Source organism: Brachionichthys hirsutus, chromosome 3, assembly GCF_040956055.1.
Source record: "Brachionichthys hirsutus isolate HB-005 chromosome 3, CSIRO-AGI_Bhir_v1, whole genome shotgun sequence".
NCBI lineage: Eukaryota > Metazoa > Chordata > Actinopteri > Lophiiformes > Brachionichthyidae > Brachionichthys > Brachionichthys hirsutus.
The window spans coordinates 16,787,837-16,813,838 of record NC_090899.1 but is presented as its reverse complement, the minus strand read 5'-3'; the positions used below and the strand labels follow the sequence as shown (position 1 = coordinate 16,813,838).

The following is a 26,002-nucleotide window of genomic DNA, read 5'->3' as shown; positions in this document are numbered from 1 at the left end:
TCGACCTCCACATGGCAGTTGGCCTATAGGCGCCCATGCGTTTTCATGCAATAACAATATGGGCTTCACCACGCCTACCACATATTATATATTTTTGGACATGTCTCCATGAGTAGTACCCATGGCGGAGGTTGAATGCCGATGTTTGACTCGCTGCGCTCGTGAACGAGTGTTTGTGTGTGGAAGTGTGTGTGTGTGCTGTTGAGTGTCGGTGAGTGTGTTAGTCATCGTCAACTGCATTGCGAAGTTGAATGCCGATGGTTGACTCACTGCGCTCGTCAACTTGTTGTTTTCTGCGTTGCAATTGCCCCGCCCCTTGCGCCTAGATAGGCGCTAGGGCCTAATAAAGACTCTTCCTGATGGTACAGCTACATGGTTACAGCAAGTATCGAACTATACAAATGATCAAACATACAAATTCAGCAACCAACATTCTGTCTTTTTCCATCTGTCTGTCTGAACCACAGATGGACTGAACGAAACCTTTTATGGATCATTTAAACGTTATACCAGTCATTGGAGTTTTCTAAAAACGATCATGATAGTTTAATATATTTTTGCTCCACATGGTTCTGTAGAGGAATTATCCACATAAAGTGTAGAAATCAACCCATGACAGAACCTTGAACGTGCAGGTTATAAACTGATGTTAATATGTTAATGACTTTACCAGACTGTGCCAGCACGGAGGCCACTGGACACAAAGTGGGCCTTATCAATGTCCTTTGTAAACACAGCAGCTGCAAGACCATATTTGGAATCATTGGCTCGAGTCACCACCTCTTCCACTGTTTTAAACTTCAAGATCTGCATCACTGGACCAAATATCTGCAAGAGATACAAAAAAAAAGTTAAAAAATTGAGCAAATATTACTAAATTTACAATACATTGAATATATACGTTGCCATTTCTTGGCAATTATCACCTACTTGTCAAAGAATTAGCAAACCTATGAAGAGAAGTATTATTTCTGAGCAGGATCTTAGCTGTCCCTAGGACTGCTCTCTTCTGGACGGAGATGTTGGACGTTGTTCCTGGTATCAGCTGTCACCATGCACCCAGCTCTGCCCCTAGTGCCCCGATCACTACTGGAGCCATGCACCCAGCTCTGCCCCTAGTGCCCCGATCACTACTGGAGCCATGCACCCAGCTCTGCCCCTAGTGCCCCGATCACTACTGGAGCCATGCATCCAGCTTGGGGGCTACTGCCCCTAGTGCCCCGATCACTACTGGAGCCATGCATCCAGCTTGGGGGCTACTGCCCCTAGTGCCCCGATCACTACTGGAGCAATGCACCCAGCTCTGCCTCTAGTGCCCCGATCACTACTGGAGCCATGCATCCAGCTTGGGGGCTACTGCCCCTAGTACCCCGATCACTACTGGAGCCATGCATCCAGCTTGGGGGTTACTGCCCCTGGTGCCCCGATCACTACTGGAGCCATGCATCCAGCTTGGGGGCTACTGCCCCTAGTGCCCCGATCACTACTGGAGCCATGCATCCAGCTTGGGGGCTACTGCCCCTAGTGCCCCGATCACTACTGGCACCACTGTTGCCTTCAGTCCCCACATTCTCCAGCTCTTCCTTCAGCCCTTGGTATTTCTCCAGCTTTCTGTGTTCTTTCTTCCTGATGTTGCTCTTGCTTGGGATTGTTACATCTATCACTATCGCTGTCTTCTGATCACTGTCTGGTTAGTTGCGGATGAGGCTCATTATTTTCTCTGGTAAAAGCTGCCTATACTTCCTATCAATTCTTGGGCTGTCTCACAGCTTTTCAGATCTCTGGAGCGTGACTCGATGATATTGAGGTCAGGAGACTGAGACGGGCACTCCAGATCCTTCACTTGATTATCTCGCTGCCAATGACAGGCCGACTTGCCCTTGTGTTTTGGATCGGTCTCATATTGCAACGTCCTTTTTTGGTTTGTTTTTTCTCTTTTTATTTTCTATACCTCGTCTGCATTCGTGCTCCAGAGTAACAACGTACACAACGTCAGTCTCTGCTAGATTCTATGCGTTTTATTCTTATAGTGATTGTGACCGTCACCTGCCCTCTTGGCAGACTAGCCTATTCATATTTTATTAGTTTTATTACCTGCTTACCGCCGTAGAGGGCTGTGCACACCACAATTCAAACCCATTTGTGTCCATTTATGTGTATGTTATCAAACCAAAATCTCCAAGGTGTGTAAACATTTGATCAGGGTCATTTGGATTGTCATTGATTGAAAAAGAGTAGTTGTTCGACAATAACTGGATTCACTCAAATAATAACCATGAGTGAAAAAATGTTGGTGTTATTATTCTCTGAACAAAGAGATGGATTGCAATCTTATGAACACAAGCATTTTAAGTGATCCATATTATCTTACCTCCTCTCTGGCAATTGTCATGTTGTCCTGGACATCTCCAAACACAGTAGGTTGTATGAAGTACCCTTTATCTGCAGCCACTTTCCCCCCACACAGCAGCTTGGCTCCCTCTTTCTTCCCACTTCTGATGTAGCCCAATATCTTGTTAAACTGCTCCTCATCTATCTGGACAAGACATCAGAGGTAGCGCCAATAGCGTGAGTATGAATCAGAAACAGTTATCACCTTTTATTTAACTTACTGCAATTCATCTATGTTCTGTTTATCTGTTGTTTTTTTATAACATTGGAATTTTCATACATTTTTGTCTTTTTTATTATTTTTAATCAGGGACATAGGTACACAGAATATTAATGAATTAACTAGAGCTCTCAGAGAGCGCAACCTCCGCCAAGCAGCTAATTCCCCTCGAGACTGGATTCACACTGGCCACATGGTGATCTGGATCATTATTGTTTTTGGTATCTTTATACACCAACAATGAAAATTAAAAGTGAATCCTTAAATGGGGGTTTCTATGTTAAATTGTAATATTTTTTTCCTGACTCCATTCGGGATCAGATCCAGATAAGGTTTGGTGGTGAGATAGAGACCCCCACCCTACATGACTGTGTCAAATTCCATAAATATCGGCCAATAATCAATAATCATCGATATGGACTGCAATGTTACCGAAAATTTCAAAGTGATCCAGAATCCAGGATCTCTTCTGGATCATCACCAAAAATGTCTGGTCAGATTCCCAACATTTTCTAAAACATTTCATCGGGATCCGTCCAGACCTTTTTGAGTTATCTTGCTAACAGACAAACAAACCAAAGCCGGTGAAAAGGTAATCTCCACAGCGGAGGCAAAAATATACAATGGAACCTCGGTTGTCAAACATAATTTTTTGTGTAATACTGTTCAAAAATCGAAACCATTTTTCCCTCAAGAAATAATGGAAACTAGATTAATCCATTCCTAAAATCAGGTAAATGCCCATTTACATTCCTACAGTTATATTAATATGTAACTACATGTATCTAATCAACAGATAACACATAAGTGTAAATAGAATAAAAAACAAAAGCAAAATAAAAGTTAATTGAACACAATTGTGTATAATTTACATGTGTTTTGGATGCGGTGTTGGACCGGACATGGAGGGAACAGGAGGAAGGGTTATTCCTTTGAAAGAGAGTCCCCCTCCATAAAATGACAGGGTAACTGTCCTTCTGGATTTACACTGTTCTCTTTCTCGTTCACTCAACTTTCTTAACTCTTTCAGTACCAGCCATTTCAGCTCAGCCATATGCTGAGTGCCCCAGTTTTCGCTCATTTTGCCCTATTTTTCCACAATATTCTGTATTATGCATATGCACACACCGAACATTCAAAATGAAAGATTAAAGTCTCTTCTTTCATCTGGAAAATAAAGTTCTGGAGTTATCGGCCTTTGAAGAGAGGCAGGATTCAATGTCAGGGTTGGCAATTAATGTTTTGGTTTAGATACACTTCAATGGCATTGAAAGAGTTAAGAAAAGTCGAAATCGTTGATTTCGCCATACTGTACTGTGCAGCAAGATCCGAGACAACTCATTTTCATAGTTGGTGATTATTTCCTCCTTCAATTCAACAGTTGTTCTCACTACTTTCCTCTTTTCTTTTCCAGTTGTATTACTGCTGCCTTACTTTGGATCCATGACGAAGAGCTAAAGAGAATAAAGCGAAGAAACACGCACACAAAGTGAAAAATGTGAACTGAACCTACTACTCGGGTAGACTCTGCCTTTGTTCGCGTGTGTTCGGCTCCACTGGTGTCCGAAAATCTGTTCGAATTCTAAGGCATTTGACCAAACTTTATTTGGTCAAAAACCGAGTTGTTTGACGACAGAGTCGTTTAAGGACCAAGGTTCCACTGTATAATCATGGTAGGCTTAGTAAGATCCTTAAAATTCCATTTTACCCTTGTTGAAAATAAACTCATGCGAATGTACCTGTAGGTTTGTATGTTACCTGAGGTCCCTGCTCAGTCTTCAGGTCAAAAGGGTTTCCCACCACTCGCATATTTGCTCGGGCAACACTCTGTTCCACAAAATCATCATAGATGTCTGCTTGGACATAAGTTCGAGAACCAGCACAGCAACACTGGCCTTGGTTGAAAAATAGAGCAAAGTGGGACTGCTCCACTGCATCTTCCACTAAATGAGGAAATGTAAAAAAAATAAAAAAATTAACTAATATATATATATATATATATATACAACTGTCAGGAAAAGTATTATTAAATGTAAAGTAAATCACTTCCATTATTTAAATCTGTGATTTTAACATACATCTGATTAAATTATAGTGAACAACAACATAAGGGACACTTTTGTTTGTGCTCCTATTTTTCATGAGCTTTGAGTTCAGCTTTGAAAGATCTAAAACTTTCTTTATACACAAAAGACATATGAAGTTGCTGATTGGACGGCATGAATATTGCACAGCTATGCCTCTGAAATGTTCAGCTCTATCACGTAGCACAGATGTTGCAAGTTTTGATGGAGCGTGCAGATGGGTATATTGGGTTGGAAAATTGGGAGTGGAAGGAGCACTTACCCATTGCACTTTATGGACAGAATTTCTAGGTGCAACCAGGGCGTTGAGGGGGTTCGGTTTGGTGACTTCAGGATTGGGTCGCTGCTTTTTGCACGAGTGAGGGAAGGATGGAGCGGGAGATCGACAGACGGATCGGTGCAGCGTCTGCAGTGATGCGGACTCTGCACAGATCCGTCATGGTGAAGAGAGAGCTGAGTCGAAAGGCGAAGCTCTCGATTTACCGGTCGATCTTCGTTCCTACCCTCACCTGTGGTCACGAGCTTTGGGCAGTGACCGAAAGAACGAGATCCCGGGTACAAGCGGCTAAAATGAGCTTCCTCCGTAGGGGGGCTGGGCTCTCCCTTAGAGATAGGGTGAGAAGCTCAGTCATCCGGGAGGAGCTCGGAGTAGAGCCGCTGCTCCTCCGCGTTGAGAGGAGCCAGATGAGGAGGCTCGAGCATCTATTCAGGATGCCTCCTGAACGCCTCCCTGGTGAGGTGTTCAGGGCACGTCCCACCGGGAGGAGACCACGGGGAAGACCCAGGACACGCTGGAGAGACTATGTCTCTCGGCTGGCCTGGGAACGCCTCGGGATCCCCCCGGAAGAGCCGGAGGAAGTGGCCGGGGAGAGGGAAGTCTGGGCTTCCCTGCTTAGGCTGCTGCCCCTGCGACCCAGCCCCGGATAAGCGGATGAAAATGGAGGAGCACTTACCCCACATGAGTCAATAGGTTATTCACCATTCTTTCTCCTATATTGGAGAGCACCACGCTTCCTGTAGATTTGCGTTTTTGATTTGAAACCGGAAGAGAAGCTACAGTCTACACAAGAGTATGTACAGAAACGGGCTTCTCACACGCAGCAGGCATACAAGATCGCTTCAGACAACAGCGGAAGGCGCTCTCCTAAGCGGAAGAAATATTATGACTGGCATTGCACTGCAGCCGGGAGACCGGGTGCTTCTCAGAAATTTGTCAGAGAGGGGTCCAGGCAAACTTCGGGCTTACTCGGAAAGGAGGATTCCTTTCCCAGAAGATGGACCTGTGTACAACCAGTTCAACCAGAAACAGGAGATCAAACCCTCCGTGTCCTGCATCATAATATCCTGTTACCTGTTAATGATTTGCCCTTGGAACCAGATGGGCAGAGTCAGTGTGCACCCAGGAAAAGATCAAAACAGAAAGACAGGGAGACTTCCGGTTTGGTGAGCATGTGAAGGCAGCGTTGTCTCAGTGTCCCGCAGCAATAATTTTAAATTACTACTTTTCCCTCAGTATTTCAATCCAGCGAGATTAGAATTGATAACATTAGAACCTTGAGCACGTTAGCGAAATGTCCAAGGCAGCAAGAGCGGCTAAGAAGGCTGGGGAGGACTCCTCTCCAACGATCGGAGCAGCGCTAACTAGCATAGCGGAGATGCTGGAAGCCCACAGAGCTAGCATCGCAGCCGACTTCAAAACAACATTCGCTGCTCTGGAATCAAGACTAAACAAGGTTCAAACAACGATGACAGAGCATGGTCAACGTATGGAGTCGTTGGAATCCGACGCTGAGCTGCAAAACCAACGTATCGAGGCTCTGGAGGAGAGGTGCGTAGCACTCGAAGATAGCAACATCAAGCTAATGGCTAAGGCTAGCGATCTTGAGAGCCGGAGCCGCAGAAACAATATCAGGATAATTGGCCTCCAAGAATCAATTGAGGGTCCTAGACCCACGACCCTTTTCGCCGAACTACTGGCTGAAGTACTCGGCGATGAGATTCTACAGACCCCTCCTGAAGTGGACCGAGCGCACAGAGCATTAGCCGCTAAACCACAGCCAGGCTCACGGCCCAGGCCGGTCATACTTCGTCTCCATCGCTATCAGATTAAGGACCTGATCATTCGTGAGGCTCGCAAAAGACGAGGGAAGCTACAATTTCGGGGATCGCCGATCCAGGTTTTTGAAGACTACATGCCAGAGGTTGCCACGGAACGAGCCAAATACCGAACGGTGATGGCCGATCTCTACAAGCTTGCTCTTCGGCCATCGCTTCTCTTCCCGGCCCGCCTGCAGATTACGTTGGAAAGTGGGGCGAAGAAGAGGTTCGCATCTCCTGAGGAAGCTTCTGCGTTTGCGGCCAAATATCAACAGACTCCGGGGCCCGAATAGCTTAACTGCTACCTCACCAACGGCTAATTTGTGCTATGCTAGCCTGGCCTGCTTATATGAAGGGCTGGTTTATTCCTGTGTTTTGGCAATGTGTTCGAGGTTCGTGTTCATCTCTATGGGGGTTCGAATTGACTTGCTGAAGCTGCAGCATATGAGACAAATAAAGGAGAAGAGGAAAGATGGTGCAGAAAGGGTTTAGATTTGATAAATGGGACAAGGGGGGGGGAGGGGAAGAAAGTATTCATTTGATTTTGATTGTGTTTATTTTGGATTAAGTGTTATGTATGTGTTCATTTCACATTGTGCTGTTTTTGTGCAGACGATTCCAGCTGACCGCTGCTTGCTCCTTGAGACTGACCTGACATTCTTGCTACAGTACACTGAACCATGGCTAGTGTGATCGGAGGGGCTGCCGCTGGTGGACGGACAGTGAGGATCATTTCTCTAAACACTGCGGTCAAACGTACAAAAGTTATGACACACATCAAAGACCTGCAGGCGGATATAATGTTTCTCCAGGAGACACATTTATGTGATTCTGACCATAGAAAATTGAACAGACCTTGGATCGACCAAATATTCCACTCTCGTTTTAATGTAAAGACATACTAATCCGGAAAAACGTGCATTTTAATCCAGGTAAAGTAATAACAGACTCAGACGGTCATTATGTAATTGTCACCGGTACGTTATATGAAAAAAAGGTAATTCTATTATCCGTATCTGCACCCAATTGGGACGATCATAACTTTGAGAGCACACTATTTACAGCCATTCCTAATTTAGATTCTCACCTACTGTTAATGGGAGGAGACATGAACTGTGTGATCGATCCAACATTGGACAGGTCCAGCCTGCGGTCGACTGCACCCACTAAAATGCCTCAGGCATTATCATATTTTATGGAACAGTACGGATTTGTTGACCCTTGGCGTTTTTTGCACTCCTCAGTGAGACAATACTCTTTTTCTTTCCCACGTGCATCGGTCATTTTCACGTGTAGATTATTTCCTGATAGATAAGAAACTTATTCCGGACATTGTCTCCACACAATACTTACCTATTACAGTGTCTGATCATGGCTCAGCAATCCTGGACCTTCAATTTAGCATGAAACCAAAGACATTGGAAATTAAACCCTCTCTGGTTGGCTGATGCCAACTTTTGTAAACATATCTCTGAATCAATTTCTTTATTTTACGAACTTAACAATAATGATGAAACCTCTCCATCCATATTATGGGATACTCTCAAAGCATACATATGGGGCATAATCATCTCATTTACTTCTCACGCAAATAAACAGCGCAGATTTTGGCAGAAGGAGCTAGAAGATGCTATTGCTGATTTGGATAAATCACTTTCAGCCACTAATACACTGGACTTGTATAAAGAAAGAGTAAAACTTCAAACAGAACTTGATCTCCTCCTTACTTTCGAAGCAGAACGACTTCTCCTCCGCTCCCGAGGGATGGTGTATGAGCATGGTGACAAAGCTGGACGCCTTTTGGCTCAGCAGTTGAAGGCAAAAGCGGCATCAAACCAAATTACTCAAATAACAGACGAATCAGGCTTATTAACTTCTGACCCAGACAAAATAAATGATACGTTCAGATCATTCTTCTCCAAAGTATATGCCACAGAGTCCGTGACAGAATAAACTAATTTAAATACATTTTTTGAAAAACTGGATCTGCCCAAAGTCTCAGCGGAGGATAACCAAAGATTGGATGCCATTATCACACTTTCTGAAATTAAAGGGGCAATACAATCAATGAACAGTGGTAAATCTCCAGGGCCTGAGGTTACCCGGTTGAATTTTATAAGAAATTCTCAGACCAGTTAGCTCCCCTACTCCTCGAAATGTTTAACCACTCATTCAAACAGGGCACCTTACCAACCACACTTACGCAGGCTTCCATCTCCCGAATATATAAGAGTGGTAAAGACCCTCTGAGCTGTGCATCCTACCGACCAACATCACCAAGACACTCATATTCTAATATAAGAAGGCTTCTTAACGTCATCCTCTCCACATCTTCTAATGTCCCAGAAGCCATAATATCGCTTGACGCGGAGAAGGCCTTCGATAGGGTGGAGTGGGCGTATCTCCTCTTTTCTCTGAGACAGTTCGGCTTTAATCCAAATTTCATTTCATGGGTCAGTTTACTCTACTCCTCTCCCTTTGCTTCAGTCTGTACAAATAACCAACATTCCACTCCATTCCCATTATTCCGGGGAACACGACAAGGATGCCCGCTTTCTCCGTTGCTGTTTGCCCTGGCGATAGAACCACTTTCAGCCGCATTGAAGATGGAGCAGGGATTTGGGGGGATTGAAAGATGGGGCATAAAACACCAGGTTTTGCTGTATGCGGACGACTTGCTCCTCTATGAAAGTGATCCTTTGTCAAGTATCCCACGCATCCTAACTTTATTAGACTCTTTTGGCTTAATATCTGGCTATAAACTTAATTTCTCCAAAAGTGAATACTTCCCAATCAACCAGTTAGCCATAGACTTACCGACATCGACCATACCCTTTGAAATGGCCAATACGGGATTTAAATATCTTGGCATTACAATTACACGATCTTTGCGAACAATGCGAGAGCATAATCTTACTTCGCTAACATTAAAGGTTAAATCTGATCTACAAAGATGGCATTATCTGCCATTATCCTTGGCTGGTAGGATACAAACTATAAAAATGAATGTCTTGCCAAGATACCTGTATGTTTTCCAATGCCTACCCATTTTCCTTCCCAAATCATTTTTTGCAACTATAAATGGCATGATTTCATCGTTCATCTGGGCGGGGAAACGGCCAAGGGCGGCCCGTATATTGCTTTGTGAGGACAGATCGACTGGGGGACTGGGTCTGCCCAATCTAATCGGTTACTACTGGGCAGCCAACATGCATCTTGGTTTACTTGCCCTCAATCCAGCTGGTGCCGGAGCGAATCAATCTCCTGCTCCTCGTCGCTACTAGCTTTGACTTGTAGTACCCTGCCCCTTTCCCCGTCAAAATTTACCGCTAATCCAATCGTTGTTGGAACATTAAAAATTTGGACACAGATAAGACGCCATTTCGGATGGGATTCTCTTCCGCTGGCAACTCCTATTTGCAATAATCACCTGTTTACTCCTGCAAATCTTGATTTAAGATTCTCCACCTTGGAAAAAAAAGGGATACGTAGTCTGGGAGACTTGTACATAGACGGGGTGTTTGCAAGATTTGACCAATTAATTTCTACTTTTAATCTACACAAATCAGACTTTTTCCGGTATTTTCAGTTGCGAGATTTTGTGAGAACGCACACTGCATCATTTCCGCTGAAACCATCACCCAGCAGAATGGACTTGGCCCTTAAGGCTGGGACCTTGTCAAGGGGGCACACCTCTTATTTTTATAATTTACTGTCCTCATCCAGTGGACCGATTTTGAGCAAGACCCGGGTGAACTGGGAGTCGGAACTTCAGCTGTGCTCCTCAGAGACCTTCTGGGAGCGAACTTTGGGGGCTGTTAACTCATCATCCAGCTGCGCCAGACTCTCATTAATACAATTTAAGGTCGTACATAGGCTACACTATAGCAAGGAAAAACTGTCGAGAGTCTTTCCGGACAAATTTGATGAGAAGTGTAGTAGGTGCTCGCAGACCCCTTGTAACCTCACCCATATGTTCTGGACATGTCCCAAGCTGTCTGGGTCCTGGAAAAGATTCTTTAAAACAATTTCAGATATATTAGGCATTAATATAATTCCAACTCCGCATATCGCCATCTTCGGCTTGCCCCCAGATGACCTCCAGATCACAGCGATCCAGAGAGACATTATTGCCTTTTGCTCGCTTGTCGCTCGTAAGAGAATTCTCTTATTATGGAAGTCCTCCCAACCACCATTACTGAAAGTCTGGCTCCATGATATCTTAGGCCTTCTGAAACTGGAGAAGATGAAATTCTCGCTTAGAGGTTCATCTGATAGATCCTCCACTCATTGGAGACCTCTATTCAATTATCTGGATGGGCTGCCGGCTGGGGAGGTTTCTCTGTAAGGTCCTTGTATGTGGTTTTGTTTGAACCTGCCCTCCTGTGCTGGTCTGCCAGCGGCAGATAACTGCCACTCTTTCAAGAATTATTCAGACACTGTAGCACAACAAATCTGCTTGACTGACCAAGGAGTAGGCAGCTATTAGGAGTCGTCTTGTTTACATAATCAGATACTGACACTTGTGTGAATGTATGTATAATGTATTTTTTTCTTTTTCTTTTTTTTTTTTTTTATCCTTGTTTGCTTTTGAGATTACCACTGTTATTATTATCACATGTACGAGTATTGTTCATACTTGTTTGTTATCTCTAGTCTACTATATTGGGGGGTGGGTGGGTGTTCATTTGGTTGGTTGTTTAAAAAAGAAAAAATGTAACTGTACGTTTGCACTTTATGTCCAACTTGCATTTGATAAATAAAAGTATAAAAACAAACAAACAGAAAGACAGTCACAAAAACAACAACTAGAATGAACAATCAGATTGCAGACCCTCGCCTCCAATAGACTATTCAAACTATTCAAACCTGCGCTAACTTGCTGCTCCTAAACGGGAAAAGATACAACTACAACTGTAACATATATGAAACTAGAATGACCTATGAGTGTGCACACCAAATTTGAAGTCTCTAGCTCCAGAATTGAGGTCAGGATGGACTCCTGAAAAATGCCGATTTTAGAATGAAAATTAGCTTTCAGATCCGGATTGTGATCCGGATCAACACCACTCTCGGGGAGGACCGACCCACGGACAGAACCTTGCTTGTGTAAAAATCTCAAGTCGATTACCGTATTTTCACGACCTTATGACGCACCTGGTGATTCGGCGCAGTCTCATTAACAGCTGATTTTTCGGTATTTCAAACGTACAAAGGGCGCGCGGATCAAAAGGCGCCGGCATGATAGGTGCGCAAAATAAAGCAGGAGGAAAACTGAGTTTGGTACTCACATCTTTAATCGTCATTAATCAAACAAGCATACTAGTGCGCGTTTTAAAAAATAGAGCCGGAGCAAAACAGAGTCATTAATCAAACCCATCAAAGTCCTCATCCTCTGTTTCTGTAGTGAACAGCTGCGCTAGATCTCCGTCAAACATGCCGGCCTCTTTCTTCACTGTCAGAGTCTTTCTGTGCTGTGCGCGGCGACGCCTCGGAAATGAAGCGAACAACGATGCTAGCAGACAGTTAGCCGAAGCAGCTACAATCCAGTCAAACTGTGGCGCTGCGCTGCCTTCCACTCTGAGTGGAACTGTGTTCTCCTTCTGTCCCCAGCGCTCCCACGCAGCACGCAGTTTAACGTTGAACGGTTGGAGTTCTTTGGTTAATCCACCGGGGATGACGCTGACAAGCTAGCTTGCTAGTTAGCGCGTTAGCTAGCTTCACTCCGGTTTAGACCGTATCGGTGAGATCGCCGCGCACGGAGTCGCAGATCGCAGGAACCGAGTTGCTGCAGGTCTTCTTCTTGCTTCCTCCGCTTCCTCCACCGATTCATTAATGCTGGATTCTCTCTCCGCTGCTCTATTCCCGTGTTCTGCTGCGGGACCGACAGCCTCGGCAGCCACTTCCGTCAACACGCCATAATAGTTTACTATGGTGAAGCGCATCGGCATATCACTCCGCGAGGCGCCTGACTGAGTCCGCCTTACAACAACAAATAGGCCGCGCGGACCAATGGACGCGCGGCACATTTTGAAAAAAATCTAAGACTATCAGGCGCGTCCTATGGGTGTGAAAATACGGTAGTTTACTAGTTTTTGAGTTATGCGCTTGGACAGACAAACAGACAGACAAACAAAAGGACCCAATTGCAATACCCTCGCCTCCCCTTCGGTGAGGGTAACGACACTGGCCATATATCCATCCTGGAAGAGCACAGAACGGCCGTTGGCTCCACGGCCGCCCTCTTGAATTAGGACCAGTAGGATCAGACAGAGTACCGGGAACAGTACTATAGGCCTGCGCTGACCAACTGTCAGGGGCCAACAAGGATCTTCAACACCTCCTTGGGACAGGCTACCATTCCGCCTTGCCTCAAAGCAGCCACCATCGTTCCGGTCCCCAAATGACTACAGACCAGTGGCACTAACATGCTCCCATTGAATGAAGTGCTTTGAGAGGCTCGTCCTTCACCACCTCAAATCCTGCCTCCCTAAATACTGCGACCCCCATCAGTTTGCTTATAAAGCAAACAGGCCAATGGCTGATGCAATCAACACTGCTCTGCATACTGCTGCAAGCTACCTGGAAAAACAGGGGAATTATGTCAGGATGCTTTCTGTTGACTTCACTGTTTCACAATATGGTGTTGAACACCATATTGCCGAACTTACTCATCAGGAAGCAGACTGACCTAGACTTCCCAACCCTCCCCTGGGACTGGATCTACAGCTTCCTGACCAACCGTCCACAGACAGTGATGATTGGAATGGAGAGATCATCCACCCGGACACTCAGGACTGGCTCCCCTCAGGGCTGTGTGCGGAGCCCCTTCCTGCACGCTCTGTACACACATGACTGCGTCCCAGCCCACCCCTCAAACATCATTCTCAACTTTGCAGATGACACTACAGTGGTGGGTCTCATTTCCAACGGCAATCACAGAGCGTACAGGGAGGACGTCCAGTGGCGTGCAGCCTGGTGCTCAGCAAACAGCCTTCTGCTGAACACCAGCAAAATCAAAGAGATGGTGCTGGACTCTTTGTATTAATAATCCACGTTTCCGGAGGAGATGACGTCACTGAGCTGAGCGGTTGGACTAGCGCAGAGCTCCCGCTCCCATTTATCTTAAATTACATTTTTAACAACCACAGAGTTATTATTTTTTGAAGCCCGGAACCTTTTATCCTTTATAACAATGTTGGGCAAAGAAAGCGGCTCGGTCTCGTCCGGGAAAGCGAATAAACCTCAAAGAAATCCGAGAAGCAAACACGATAGCGAGGTAAACAATGGCGGCCCAGGTGGGGACGGCTATTCCTCCCAGCTAATTCGGGAAGTTACCGAAAGCGTCAGCAAGATTCTGGAGGAGAAGCTGGCCAAATTTACGAATGCATTGGAAGCCATGACAGCCCGTGTGGAGGGCAACAGTAAAAGGCTGGACGAAGCGGAGGGTCGAGTGTCGACACTGGAGGACCTGCTAGCTAACGCCGAAAACAAGCTTCGGGAAGTTGAGGTGAAGGTGCGGACGCTCGCTGATAAAGCGGACGACATGGAGAACCAAGCGAGACGGAATAACATCAGGGTGGTCGGTTTAAAGGAAGGAGCTGAAGAACAACCGGTGGATTTCTTTGAACATTGGCTGCCGAAAATACTGAATTTGGAAACTAAACGGGGCATAATTAAAGTCGACCGGGCGTACCGGGGGTTCGGGCCGGCCCGCGATGACCGGCCCCGACCCGTTCTCATCAAGCAGCACAACTCCGGTGATAAACAGCGGATCATGGCTGCGCTGCGGGAGAAACGCCAGCTGACGCATGAGGGGCAGAAGCTATATTTCCAACAGGACTTTTCCGCCGCAGTGAAGGAGAAGCGGCGCGGATTTAACAAGGTGTGTGAACGTCTGATCGGACTGAACGTCCGCTTCTTCATGCGGTTCCCGGCTGTCCTCTGCTTCACATACAAAGGAGAGAAACAGGCTTTCCAGTCCCCCCGAGCAGCGCAGTCCTTTGTGGACGGACTACCGTGACCTGTATAAGGTTTGCTACTGGCTAACGTATACTCCAGATGCAACATGTTTAGAGGCAGGCTACAATTGAAATACTGATTCTGCGTTGTGCCTTTCTTTATTTTGTTTATATGTTAATACAGCTGTTTACATTCGTTTTGCATAATGGTTGGTAAGTATAGCTGCTGTGGTGAGAGCATAACTCCTGAGGAGAAAGGGGCCTGATTAGATTGTTTTATTTATTTTTATTTTACTCTGAAGGGGTGTGGGGGCGGGGGTTACTTGAAGAGAATGACGCTATTTCTCTTCTTTGGTGTGTCTTTCACTTTCAGTGTCTTATGACTGATGCACAAACCTGGTTACTATGGTTGTGTTTTTGTTTTTTCTTTGTTCTTGGGCCTGCTGAGGCCCATTTTGGTGTTCAATGCCCATTGTTCAGGGGCAGAGTTTTTGTTTTCAGTGCTCTGAAATATAATACTACCTCCTCATCACTACTAAACCCTGTCATATATATTTTATTTTATGTTACCTCCATCCACGTTAAGATCTGGGAATGTAAGGCTGTCAAGCTGGCGTTGCTCATGTCCCATCCACTCTGGCCAGTGCATTTTTGGTGTATCCTAACTTAATGCATTTAGTATGAGTGACGTCAAGATTATCTCTTTAAACGTTAAGGGGTTAGGCCATGTTGTGAAAAGGCAAAAGATTATCTCCCTTTTGAAGAGGGAGAAAGCACAAATCGCCCTTCTACAGGAAACTCATCTGACAGATACGGAACACGTTAAGTTAAGGAGAAGCTGGATAGGGCAGGTGTTCTACTCGTCCTTCAATTCACATAGCAAGGGAGTAGCCATTCTGATTCATAAGACATTGCCCTTTACTTTGGATGAGGTTATTAAGGATGATGAAGGTCGATTCGTTATTGTTTCAGGTTTTCTTTATGGGGAACGAATCCTTATCGGCTCAGTTTATGGTCCTAACACGTTTGAGCCCTTATTCTTTTCTCGATTACTCGCAGCAACATCCTCACATCTGACGCCCTTCACAGTAATCGGGGGAGACTTTAACTGTGTCCAGGACGCCGGTCTTGACCAATCTCCATCAAGGTCGGGTTTCACCTCAAAAAAGACGGCAAGGCTGAAGGAGCTGTGTGCAGATCTGGGTCTATTTGATGTTTGGAGGCTAATGAATCCAGGGGCAAAGGATTACACATTTTACTCTCACCCTCATCAATCCCTGTCAAGAATAGACTATTTCCTAGTGTCTAGAGATGTAGTAGACCGAGTCAAAACATGCTCAATTGACATATGTACACTTTCCGACCACAACCCAGTATCTATAATTATCTCCCCTCCCCATCTTGATCCTTCCTCACGCCATTGGAGACTCAATTCCTCACTATTAAGCAGCCCCCTATTTTTGGATTTTCTGGAGAAACAATGGGAATTTTTTATGTCAACAAATGACACCCCAGGCATAAGTCCTTCCCTATTATGGGAGACAGCTAAGGCATTTATAAGGGGGTCTATTATATCTGACACGGCGGCTCAAAAAAGGGATGCAACCAGGAAGCAATTGGAATTAGAACATTCAATCCAAGAATTAGAGAGTGAGTTTAAAGGTTCTCCATCAAGGCATGTTCTTAAAAAATTAGAGGCAGCAAGATCGGCACTTAATCAGCTCTTAACAAGCAAAGCAGAGACTTCTGTTTTTTTTGCCAGACAGCGATTGTATGAACACGGCAATAAACCTGGCCGCCTCCTTGCCCGCCTGGCAAAGGGCCGAAATGCTGTGAATTTAATATCATCACTTAAAGATAGTACCGGTAACAAAACTCATGAATCCAAGAAAATTAACAATATTATGAGACAGTTCTACAAGAAGTTATATTCCAGTGAATGTGATACTGCAGAGGGGCCGAGAAAGTCTTTCCTGGATCAGGTTAGTCTCCCCTCCCTCACAGAAGAACAGAGGGAGTCCTTGAGTGGACCGGCTACCAGGGAGGAGGTACTAGATGCCATTCGCGCACTTCAAAGTGGGAAAACACCAGGACCGGATGGTTACGGACCAGAGTATTACAAGAAAATGAGCAGAGTTGTGGTGGGTCCCCTGACCAATATGCTTTTGGACTCTTTCAGGAAATTAGAATTTAGCCAATATCTCCTTGATCCTAAAAAAAAATAAGCCATCAGACGAGTGTGGGTCCTACAGGCCTGTCAGCCTTATAAATGTGGACAGCAAGATCCTCTCTAAGGTACTGACCAGGAGACTGGAGAATCATTTACCATTACTTATAAATGAAGACCAGACAGGATCTCCATATCTGTCTGACCGCCTTTGTGTCCCCACTCCTTCCCGCACCCTGAGATCCTCTTCCTCCATACACCTGTCTGTCCACTCCGCCCATCTCATCACGACGGGGAGCAGAGCATTCAGCCGCTCTGCTCCCCGTCTCTGGAACTCATTACCACCCCAACTCAGAAACATCGATTCTTTCCACCATTTCAGAGCACAACTCAAAACACATCTGTTTGAAACTGCCTACTCCATCGGATGCCAACTGTTAAGTTTTAGTTTTTATTCTTATTTCTCATTACCATATCACAATCTTAATTTATTTCCGTTAAATTTGTTTTGAACTTACTATTTTATTTTATATTCTGTTGCATTCTTATTTTAGATATGTTATTCTTGAAATGTGTTGTACGGTGTCCTTGAGTGCCGAGAAAGGCGCCTCCAAATAAAATGTATTATTATTATTATTATTATGACTGGAATGAAGCAATAGCCTCTGCCAGATCTACATTTATTTGTAATCGAATGAGAGAAACCCAGTTTAAGATAATTCATAGAGCCCATATAACACCATATCTCCTTAATAAGATGGATAAGCAGACCTCCCCTCTTTGTATTAAATGTAAACGGTCGGTGGGGACATACATTCACTGTTTCTGGGACTGTCGTCTAATTTCAAGGTTTTGGAGCAATGTAGCCCAGGAACTGAGGAGGATTTTTCCAGTTAGGGTTACAAAAGATTCAGGACTTTTCATTTTAGGCTTGCCTTCAAAAACATTCAAAAACATGAGCAGATTTGATTCCAGACTTTGTGACAAACTCTTGTTTCTGGCCAGGAGATGCATTGTGAAACAGTGGAGAAGTGACAGACCTCCCACTGTTACACAACGGTACCAGGAAGCGTATAAAGTTCTGCCCTTAGAGAGGCTTACTGCACGGATGAAAGGGGACGATGGCCTGTTCGAGAGAACGTGGTCGGCCTTTCTGATGTACTTGCCCCCGTCCCGCTAAACTGGAGTGTTCCCACGACATGACCTAATGTCATCATTTACCTCATAACTTATTGTTTTTGTTTTCTGGTGACTTGATTTAATTTACTTTGTGCATGTTGTTATTTTTGTTGTATTTATTTCTATATTTTAATTCTTAACTTTGTTAGATTTTCTCCTTTTTTTACAGGGTTGGGTTTTTGAGTGAGGATGGTATGGAGTTATATGAAGCGACTTTATTTTGGATGGTGGTGTATATTTCTGTAGAATGTAGGTGTAGAATGATTTGGTTGGTTACAACAAATATTTATTTTATAAAACACTTTTAAGTCTAATTAAAGTGACATTTACATAAACTGATAATGACCAAATCCCTAGTTCAAAAACGAGCTGCTAGGCTACATGACCAATTTCTTACTCCTTCCCTGAATGTTTGCAGGGTGTCAGTTGACATTGAGATTTACTGTATATTGCTTGTGCAAATTTCCAAAGATATTTACAGCTGCTCTTTTACTGAATGGTATGCCGCCCTTCATTAGAATGTTACAGCAAGAGTTGCCTGTTAAACAAGCAAAGAGCAGCATATTCCATCTTAAAGCGGCGTAAACAGAGAAATACATACGGTTAGCATCTGACAGGACGATATTAGGACTCTTTCCTCCCAGCTCCAGAGTGACTTTCTTCAGGTTACTGCTACCTGAAGCCTGCTGAATTAGGTGACCCACCTGAAATGCGAAAAGATACATTCACTTTAAACTAAATCTTGAATTCGACATTTCAAGTTAGAAGTAACCACTATCCAATTTATTTAATTTAACTGGATAAAAATCTTAAATGCATGGTTGTATATAAAAATTCACAAATATGAAAGTAATTCATTGATAATGGCCGTGAAGACTTACAACCCAGACTGCTAGAAATAGCTGAATGTCACTGAAGGAATTTACACATTCTGTGACATTTCTTGGTTACAGACCGGGGTGTGTTAGGGTGCTTTCACACCGCACCAAGAGGACTCGGTTCCTTTGGGAGCAAATTCCTGCATCTATAATTCGTTGAAAGGTCTGCGTTCACACTGTGATTTCTTCATGGAACGAACTTTTGGAGCAGCGTCGCGTGGCTGAAAGGGGCGCTCGTCGATTGGACAGAGTAGAAGGGGAAGTCCCGCCCTCTCCCATGTTTCTTTTTTGAGTGCGCAGTTGCGGCTGCTGCTCCTTTAGGGAGGGAATCTCATTTAGTTCTGGCCTAAATCATAAATGTTACACAACGCTAGTCGTTTTTAACAAACACAAAGTCGCTGTGGATCCGTAAAGTCTCCGGATCAGTTCAGAACAACGGAATGAAAAATTTGTAAAATGCTTCGGCGAATCGCTGATTTCCTGTCAATCAAAATCACTCCTCAGACAGATCATCCAGTCATCATGCCCCAGAGATGCTGATGGGCGGGACAAAGCCCAGCATTTATCCAATGACCATCCAGTTTCGCGCATTTGAACCGCCCACTCCCCGCACCGCGCCGTGGAGCTGCAGGGAGAAGTCGTATCAGTTACCGGTGATACGTAGCTGGTTCTGAAAAAAATATTAAAGAATTATAACGCATATTTAGTTCATGAAATCTACACACAGCGGTACATATTTCACCACTTAAATTTTTTTGGGTAACTGAGCTTCCCCTGCAGAGCAGCTTGGAGCGCTCGCTGTACTTCCTCTACCTGTCACGGCCTGGGGCAGGGTAGGACCCAAACGCGAGGTAGACGAGCGGAAATGCAAACACAGCTTTTATTGGCGGGTAGGACAGGCAGGCAAACAGATCCGGGGGGGGAGCAGGCACAAGGAAGGTCCAAGAGACAGGCGCGGGTCACAAACCCAGCCAGGCAGGCAGGCAGACGGAACACAAGGGGCAGGCGAAGAGGCAGGGTCCGGGAAGCAGGCAGGTTCGATACACGGGGGGGGTCGGTCTGAAGGCTGGAGAGCAGGTAGCATTACTGACAACCTGGCAGTGAGGTGTGGCATGAACAGGGTCTACATAGGGCACCGGCTGATTGGAGATGGGTTGCAGGTGCTGACGGAACAGAGGTCTGGGAATGAACTGATTGGCAGGAGGACAGTGAGGGAATGACCCCGCCCCGCCTCGAGGCGTGACGCTACCGGAGACGCACCGTAGCGTCACTACGTACAGCTGATCCTGCCTTTGCTCCGCCCAAAGGAACCGAGACCCTCCTTTTCAGGCGGACTTTTCTGATCCTCTCCCGAGTCCGGATGCGCGTTCCCACTGGCCCAAATGGAGCGGATTATCCGAGGAAAGGAACTCTGGTCAGTTTAAAAGGGAGCAAAGAGCGGCAGTGTGAAAGCACCCTTAGAAGGGAAAAATCTGTCATGCAGGGTTTCTCACCAAAACCAACTGTGTTGTGGAGGCCTCATGAGCACGTATTTGTTTCTCCATAAAAACACTTTAACTCATTCAATGCCAATGACGTCTGAAGACGTTTTTTCTAACCCAAACATTCACTGCCAACCCTGACATTGAAATCTGCCTCTCTTCAACAGCCAATAACTCCGAAACGAAAAATGGTAGCAACACACCTGATGAAAGAAGATGCTTAAATCTTAGATTTGGTTGGTTCTGTGTTCGCATAGTCAGTCCAGAATATTCGGTGGGGCTTGGAAAATCAAGGTAAATGAGTGAAAACTGGGGCACTCAGCATAAAGCTGAGCTGAAAATGGCTGGCACTCAATGAGTTTGAGGAATTAACTGTTTCTAAAGTAAAAAATTGTTTTTGCATCTATACATTCGCTTGCTTCTTTCCTTCTTTTAATAAGTAACATACTGAATATCTTTGTATAGCATCAAAACCAATTAAATTTGTGGAATCTGGTAAATCTGCCAAGAACATGTTGCTAAATCTAGGTACATCTTTATGCTTATTATATACATAACACAGTTCATTGATCTGACAACTTGGTAGACCGCACCAGTGATGCAGCTGAGTAACGTCATTAACCTTCAGTTTTAATACTTCATTTTATTGATGAACAACATCAAAAAGGCAAAAACGGAATTTCCATACCTCCGTGGAGCCAGTGAAAGCCAACTTGTCAATATCCATGTGGCTTGCAATGGCAGCACCCGCTGACGGCCCCATGCCAGCCAAGATATTCACAACACCTTCAGGAAAACCCACCTGGAACAAACCACATCAATACATGCTTGTGCTGCCAAAAAACGCCGTCGATAATTCAACATAATTCCGTTTCCGGAATGGCGGCGCGTACACACGCTGCGGCCCGAGGCTCCCGGCTTTTCGTGCTTGTTTTTGTATTCTTGTTTATATTTGCACCTATTCTGAGGATCCAGCCCCTCATCCAGTCTGGAAGCGCTGAACTGTGGAAATTGGGGAAAAACCAGGTTGGATTACCGTCTATTTTGGATTTTATCCCTCCCGAGCTCCAGCGAACATCGGAGCCCCCCACTATCCCACCGCTGTGGCCGAGGAGGCGAAGAAGATACCGTAAACAAAAGCGGGGTAAGCGGGGCGGCGTGCGTGCTAGGCTACGTGCTAACCCACACAGGCCGGCGCTACCCAGCATCTTCCTCGCCAACGCCAGGTCGCTCGTCAACAAGATGGACGAAATACGGCTGAGGATCGTCTCAAAGCGGACCGATAGCTGCGTGGCGATCTTCACCGAGACCTGGCTGGACGCCAACATCCCCGACGCAGCGGTGGAGCTAGCGGGCCGCTCGCTGCTCCGCGCCGACCGGACTGCAGCTTCAGGCAAGGCCAAAGGCGGAGGTTTGGCGCTGTACGTTCACAACTCGTGGTGTTCTGCTACGAACGTGATCGGAACATTCTGCTCCCCCGACCTGGAATAACTTGCAGTGAAATGCAGACCTTTTAAACTGGTTAGAGAACTCAGCTCCGCTGTGATCATAGCAGCCTACATACCACCGCGTGCTAATGCTAAGCTAGCGCTGGAGGAGCTGTACTGCCTGGTTAGCAGCCAGATGGACGCTAATCCAGAGGCCGCTGTGATTGTAGCTGGAGACTTTAACCACGTGGAACTGAAAGCTGTGCTCCCCTAATTCCACAAATTCATCACCTTCCCCACCAGAGAACACAACATTCTGGATCAGGTCTACTGCCACATCCCGGGGGCCTACAAGGCTGTAGCAGCCCCCCACCTGGGTATGTCTGACCACATCTCAGTGAACCTGATCCCTGCATATAAACCGCTGATCTGCAGGACTAAACCCACCACCAGGACCGTGCAGGTCTGGACTGAGGAGGCTTCCTCAGCCCTGCAGGACTGTTTTGAGCACACGGACTGGGAGGTATTCAAAGAGGATGCAGATTTTGAGGAGTACACGTCATCTGTGCTTTCCTATGTTCACTTCTGCACTGATGCTGTCCTTCCCACAAAGACGATCACGGTTTTTCCGAACCAGAAACCGTGGGTGGACAGCACGGTGCGGCTTCTGCTCAGAGCCCGGGATGCAGCCTACAGAGCAGGAGACCGGCTGGCCTATAGCAGGGCACGGAGTGAGCTAAAAAGAGGCATCAAGCAGGCAAAGCACAGATACAAGCAGCGCATTGAGGAGCACTTTGAGAACAAGAACCCACGTGACATGTGGAAAGGCATCAGGGCTGTGACGGGCTACAAACGCAGGGACCAGCTGAAGTTTGCTGACGACACCACCGTGGTGGGTCACATCTCCAACAACGATGAGACCCACTACAGAGAGGAGGTCCAGAACCTGATGCTGTGGTGCTCGAGTAACAGCCTTGTTCTGAACACCAGCAAGACCAAGGAGGTCATAGTGGACTACAGGAGGTCCAGGAAGACTGAACATGCCCCCCTGTGCATACGAGGGGAAGCAGTGGAGCGTGTGGAGAACATTAAATTCCTGGGCATCCACATCTCCTCTGACCTCTCCTGGACACTCAACACCAGACACCTGGTGAAGAAGGCCCAGCAATGGCTCTTCTTCCTCAGGAAGCTGAAGCGGGCTGGACTCTCCTCTGTGCTGCTTGAAGACTTCTACCGGGCCACGATAGAGAGCATCCTGTGTCTCAGTGCGACCGTGTGGTACGGCAGCTGCACGGCGCAGGACAGGAAGGACCTATCCCGGGTGGTGAGGACAGCTCAGGGGATTGTGGGTCACCGTCTGCCTGATCTGGACTCTGTTTACACCTCCAGAGTCCAGAGGAGGGCCAGACGCATCGCCACAGGCCCCACCCACCCGGGCCACGGACTGTTTGTCCCGCCCACAGACCCCACCCACCCGGGCCACAGACTGTTTGTCCCACCCACAGACCCCACCCACCCGGGCCACAGACTGTTTGTCCCGCCCACAGACCCCACCCACCCGGGCCACAGACTGCTTGTCCCGCCCACAGACCCCACCCACCCGGGCCACAAACTGTTTGTCCCGCCCACAGACCCCTCCCACCCGGGCCACAGACTGTTTGTCCCGCCCACAGACCCCACCCACCCGGGCCACAGACTGTTTGTCCCGCCCACAGACCCCACCCACTCGGGCCACAGACTGTTTGTCCCGCCCACAGACCCCACCCACCCGGGCCACAGACTGTTTGTCCCGCCCACAGACCCCACCCACCCGGGCCACAGACTGTTTGTCCCGCCCCCATCAGGGAGGCGGTTCAGGACAATAAGAAGCAGCACAGCGAGGCTCAGGAACAGCTTCTTCCCCCGAGCTGTGAAAGCAGCCGTTCCCTCGTAGTGATCTGGGACTCGGAATGGACGCTCTGTGCCTGTCCTACTGAGGACGCTCGGTGCTTGTCCCACTGTGTTTCTATTGCTGTGTGTATATCTCATTGTTTTAAAATGTTTTGTATTTTGTTTGATGTTCTTCTGTGTGCCTTAAGCCGGGGGCCTTCACACAATATTGTTATGTTAGCATAATGACAATAATGAATCTTGAATCTTGAATAAAAAGAGCATTTAATATGTTTAGATCATAAGGGCTTAGCTCTGTTAGGAGGCGAACTTCTCTCCATTTTGCCATGATTTTTGGCACTAGCCTTCATTTCCATGGAGGTTCCTGATCCTTCCGTAGTGTTAAATATATATATATATATATGTATATATAATGTGAAGTTTGAGAATATGGACCGAATTCTGATATACAGTAGTCCCTCATTTTCCGTGGGGGTTACGTTCCAAAAACAACCCGCAATAAGTGAAATCCGCAATGTAGTGATCTTTATTTTTAATTATTATACATGTACATAAATGTTTTAGGGCTGTAAAACCCCTCACCACACACTTTATACGCGTTTAACAGTCAGGCATTAATCTAAATAGATTGTTTCAGTATTATAGAATGAAACCAAAGATCAAAACCTTTTCAGAACTAAACATTTGTTGGAGAAATATAAATATATAGTACGTACAGTAAACGTTTTCCTGTTAATAATGTTAAGGCGTGCAGGTCGAGGAAAGAGCCGCTTGGAGTGCAGAAGAACAAATATTCTACTCGTGCTGTCTTTAGCCTCTCATGCTGCTTTATTGGATAGCTTAGCACAGCGGAACGGCAGCGGCTACATGTATCAACAGGAAGAAACAAAGCCCAAAAGGGACGTGACGTTTATGCTCCTACAAAATAAAAGCCTCTTTTTACACAGAGAATAAGAGCGCTATTAAACAAACGCTTAACAAATAAACATGATAGCTTTTAGAAATAACGAATTTAATTTTAATGATCAACCTACGAGGTTGAACACATAAGAAGTTATTAATAGCAACTCGCGCTTATTTCACAGTTCCTCCGACCGCGCCTTCGTCTTGTGCCGTTTCAAGGCGCGTTCAAGTGCAAAAGAAATCTGAAAAATTGCATTAAAAAACTCTGCGAAGTCGCAGAAGATGAACCGCATTATATCGAGGGACTACTGTAAACCCTTTTTCCACACGCTCTCATGTTAAAGTGTGTCGTCGCTGAACTGAAGTGTGGCTTAACTACTTCGCTGATGTGTAGTGCTAAATTTATGTAGAAAGTAGCGCTTCCACAATAAGATCATCAGGTCTATTAACATAAGTAATAAGTGAACCTAAACAATGATGACATGACAGTATGAGACCAATTTAGAGATTTATGTGTCTATTCAACAGTATAATAAGAAAAAGGAATAAGATTGTAAGCCTTGATGACCTACTTCATTTAGTTATGGTTTGGTTATATTAGAATAGTGATATGTTATTTTTTGAGTTATTTACCTTGAACTAAAATGTGTTCTTTCTTGTAGAAGAACACACATGCCACACTCATGCCCTTCACACATACACTTACCCTGTAGTATTTGATGCTACAAGAACAGATTAAAGCAGAAAATAATATCTGTCTCAGTTTTGATTCCCACACACTCTGAATGACCTTAACCCTATTGCCAGAGCACCAGGGTTAAGCCAGCACTCTACCAGACAGAATAGTGTTCTCTCCACTCCAGTACCTCTTTAATCAAGCTGGCCACATAGAGTGCTGTGAGTGGTGTTTGCTCTGCAACTTTCATCACCACAGTATTACCAGTCGCAAGGGCGGGGCCAAGTTTCCAGGCCTGCATCAACAGAGGGAAGTTCCACTGCAAAGAGAAGGAGACGTGTCTGGGAAATATCAAGCATGCTGGTACGTTCACATTGTTATATTAGATTGTCATTTTTCATTTAAAGACTGTGTGACAAATGTCAATGGAAATGTCCTGCTTCGGGGGTCATGTTAAGGAAACTCGGGCAAGTTTGCAAATTAGTTTTCTGTTGTTCAACTAAATTAAGCCAATTGAAACACTGGTGCACTGAATTTGGGCAGGGATAATTGTGTGAGATCAATTCAGGTTTTTAGTGCATTATTCTACTTCCAGATTATAATCTGCATATACCAGAACTCAAAACACACACACACACACACATTTTA

General features: G+C 45.6%; 1 protein-coding gene across 2 annotated transcripts in view; it reads right to left on the bottom strand.

Annotated features, from left to right (window-relative positions):
* LOC137917764 (aldehyde dehydrogenase, mitochondrial-like) overlaps nucleotides 1-26,002 on the bottom strand; it is a 56,109-nt gene that overhangs the window by 4,544 nt on the left and 25,563 nt on the right. Inside the window, exons 6-11 of one of the 2 annotated variants that reach the window (XM_068760493.1) lie at nucleotides 25,545-25,673; nucleotides 21,147-21,260; nucleotides 18,701-18,803; nucleotides 4,370-4,554; nucleotides 2,372-2,536; nucleotides 671-828 (exon numbers count right to left, since the gene is read on the bottom strand). In XM_068760493.1, coding sequence (XP_068616594.1) covers nucleotides 671-828; nucleotides 2,372-2,536; nucleotides 4,370-4,554; nucleotides 18,701-18,803; nucleotides 21,147-21,260; nucleotides 25,545-25,673 — 854 coding nt within the window. The remainder of the gene's footprint in view (nucleotides 1-670; nucleotides 829-2,371; nucleotides 2,537-4,369; nucleotides 4,555-18,700; nucleotides 18,804-21,146; nucleotides 21,261-25,544; nucleotides 25,674-26,002) is intronic. The other variant, XM_068760494.1, reaches the window with a different exon arrangement.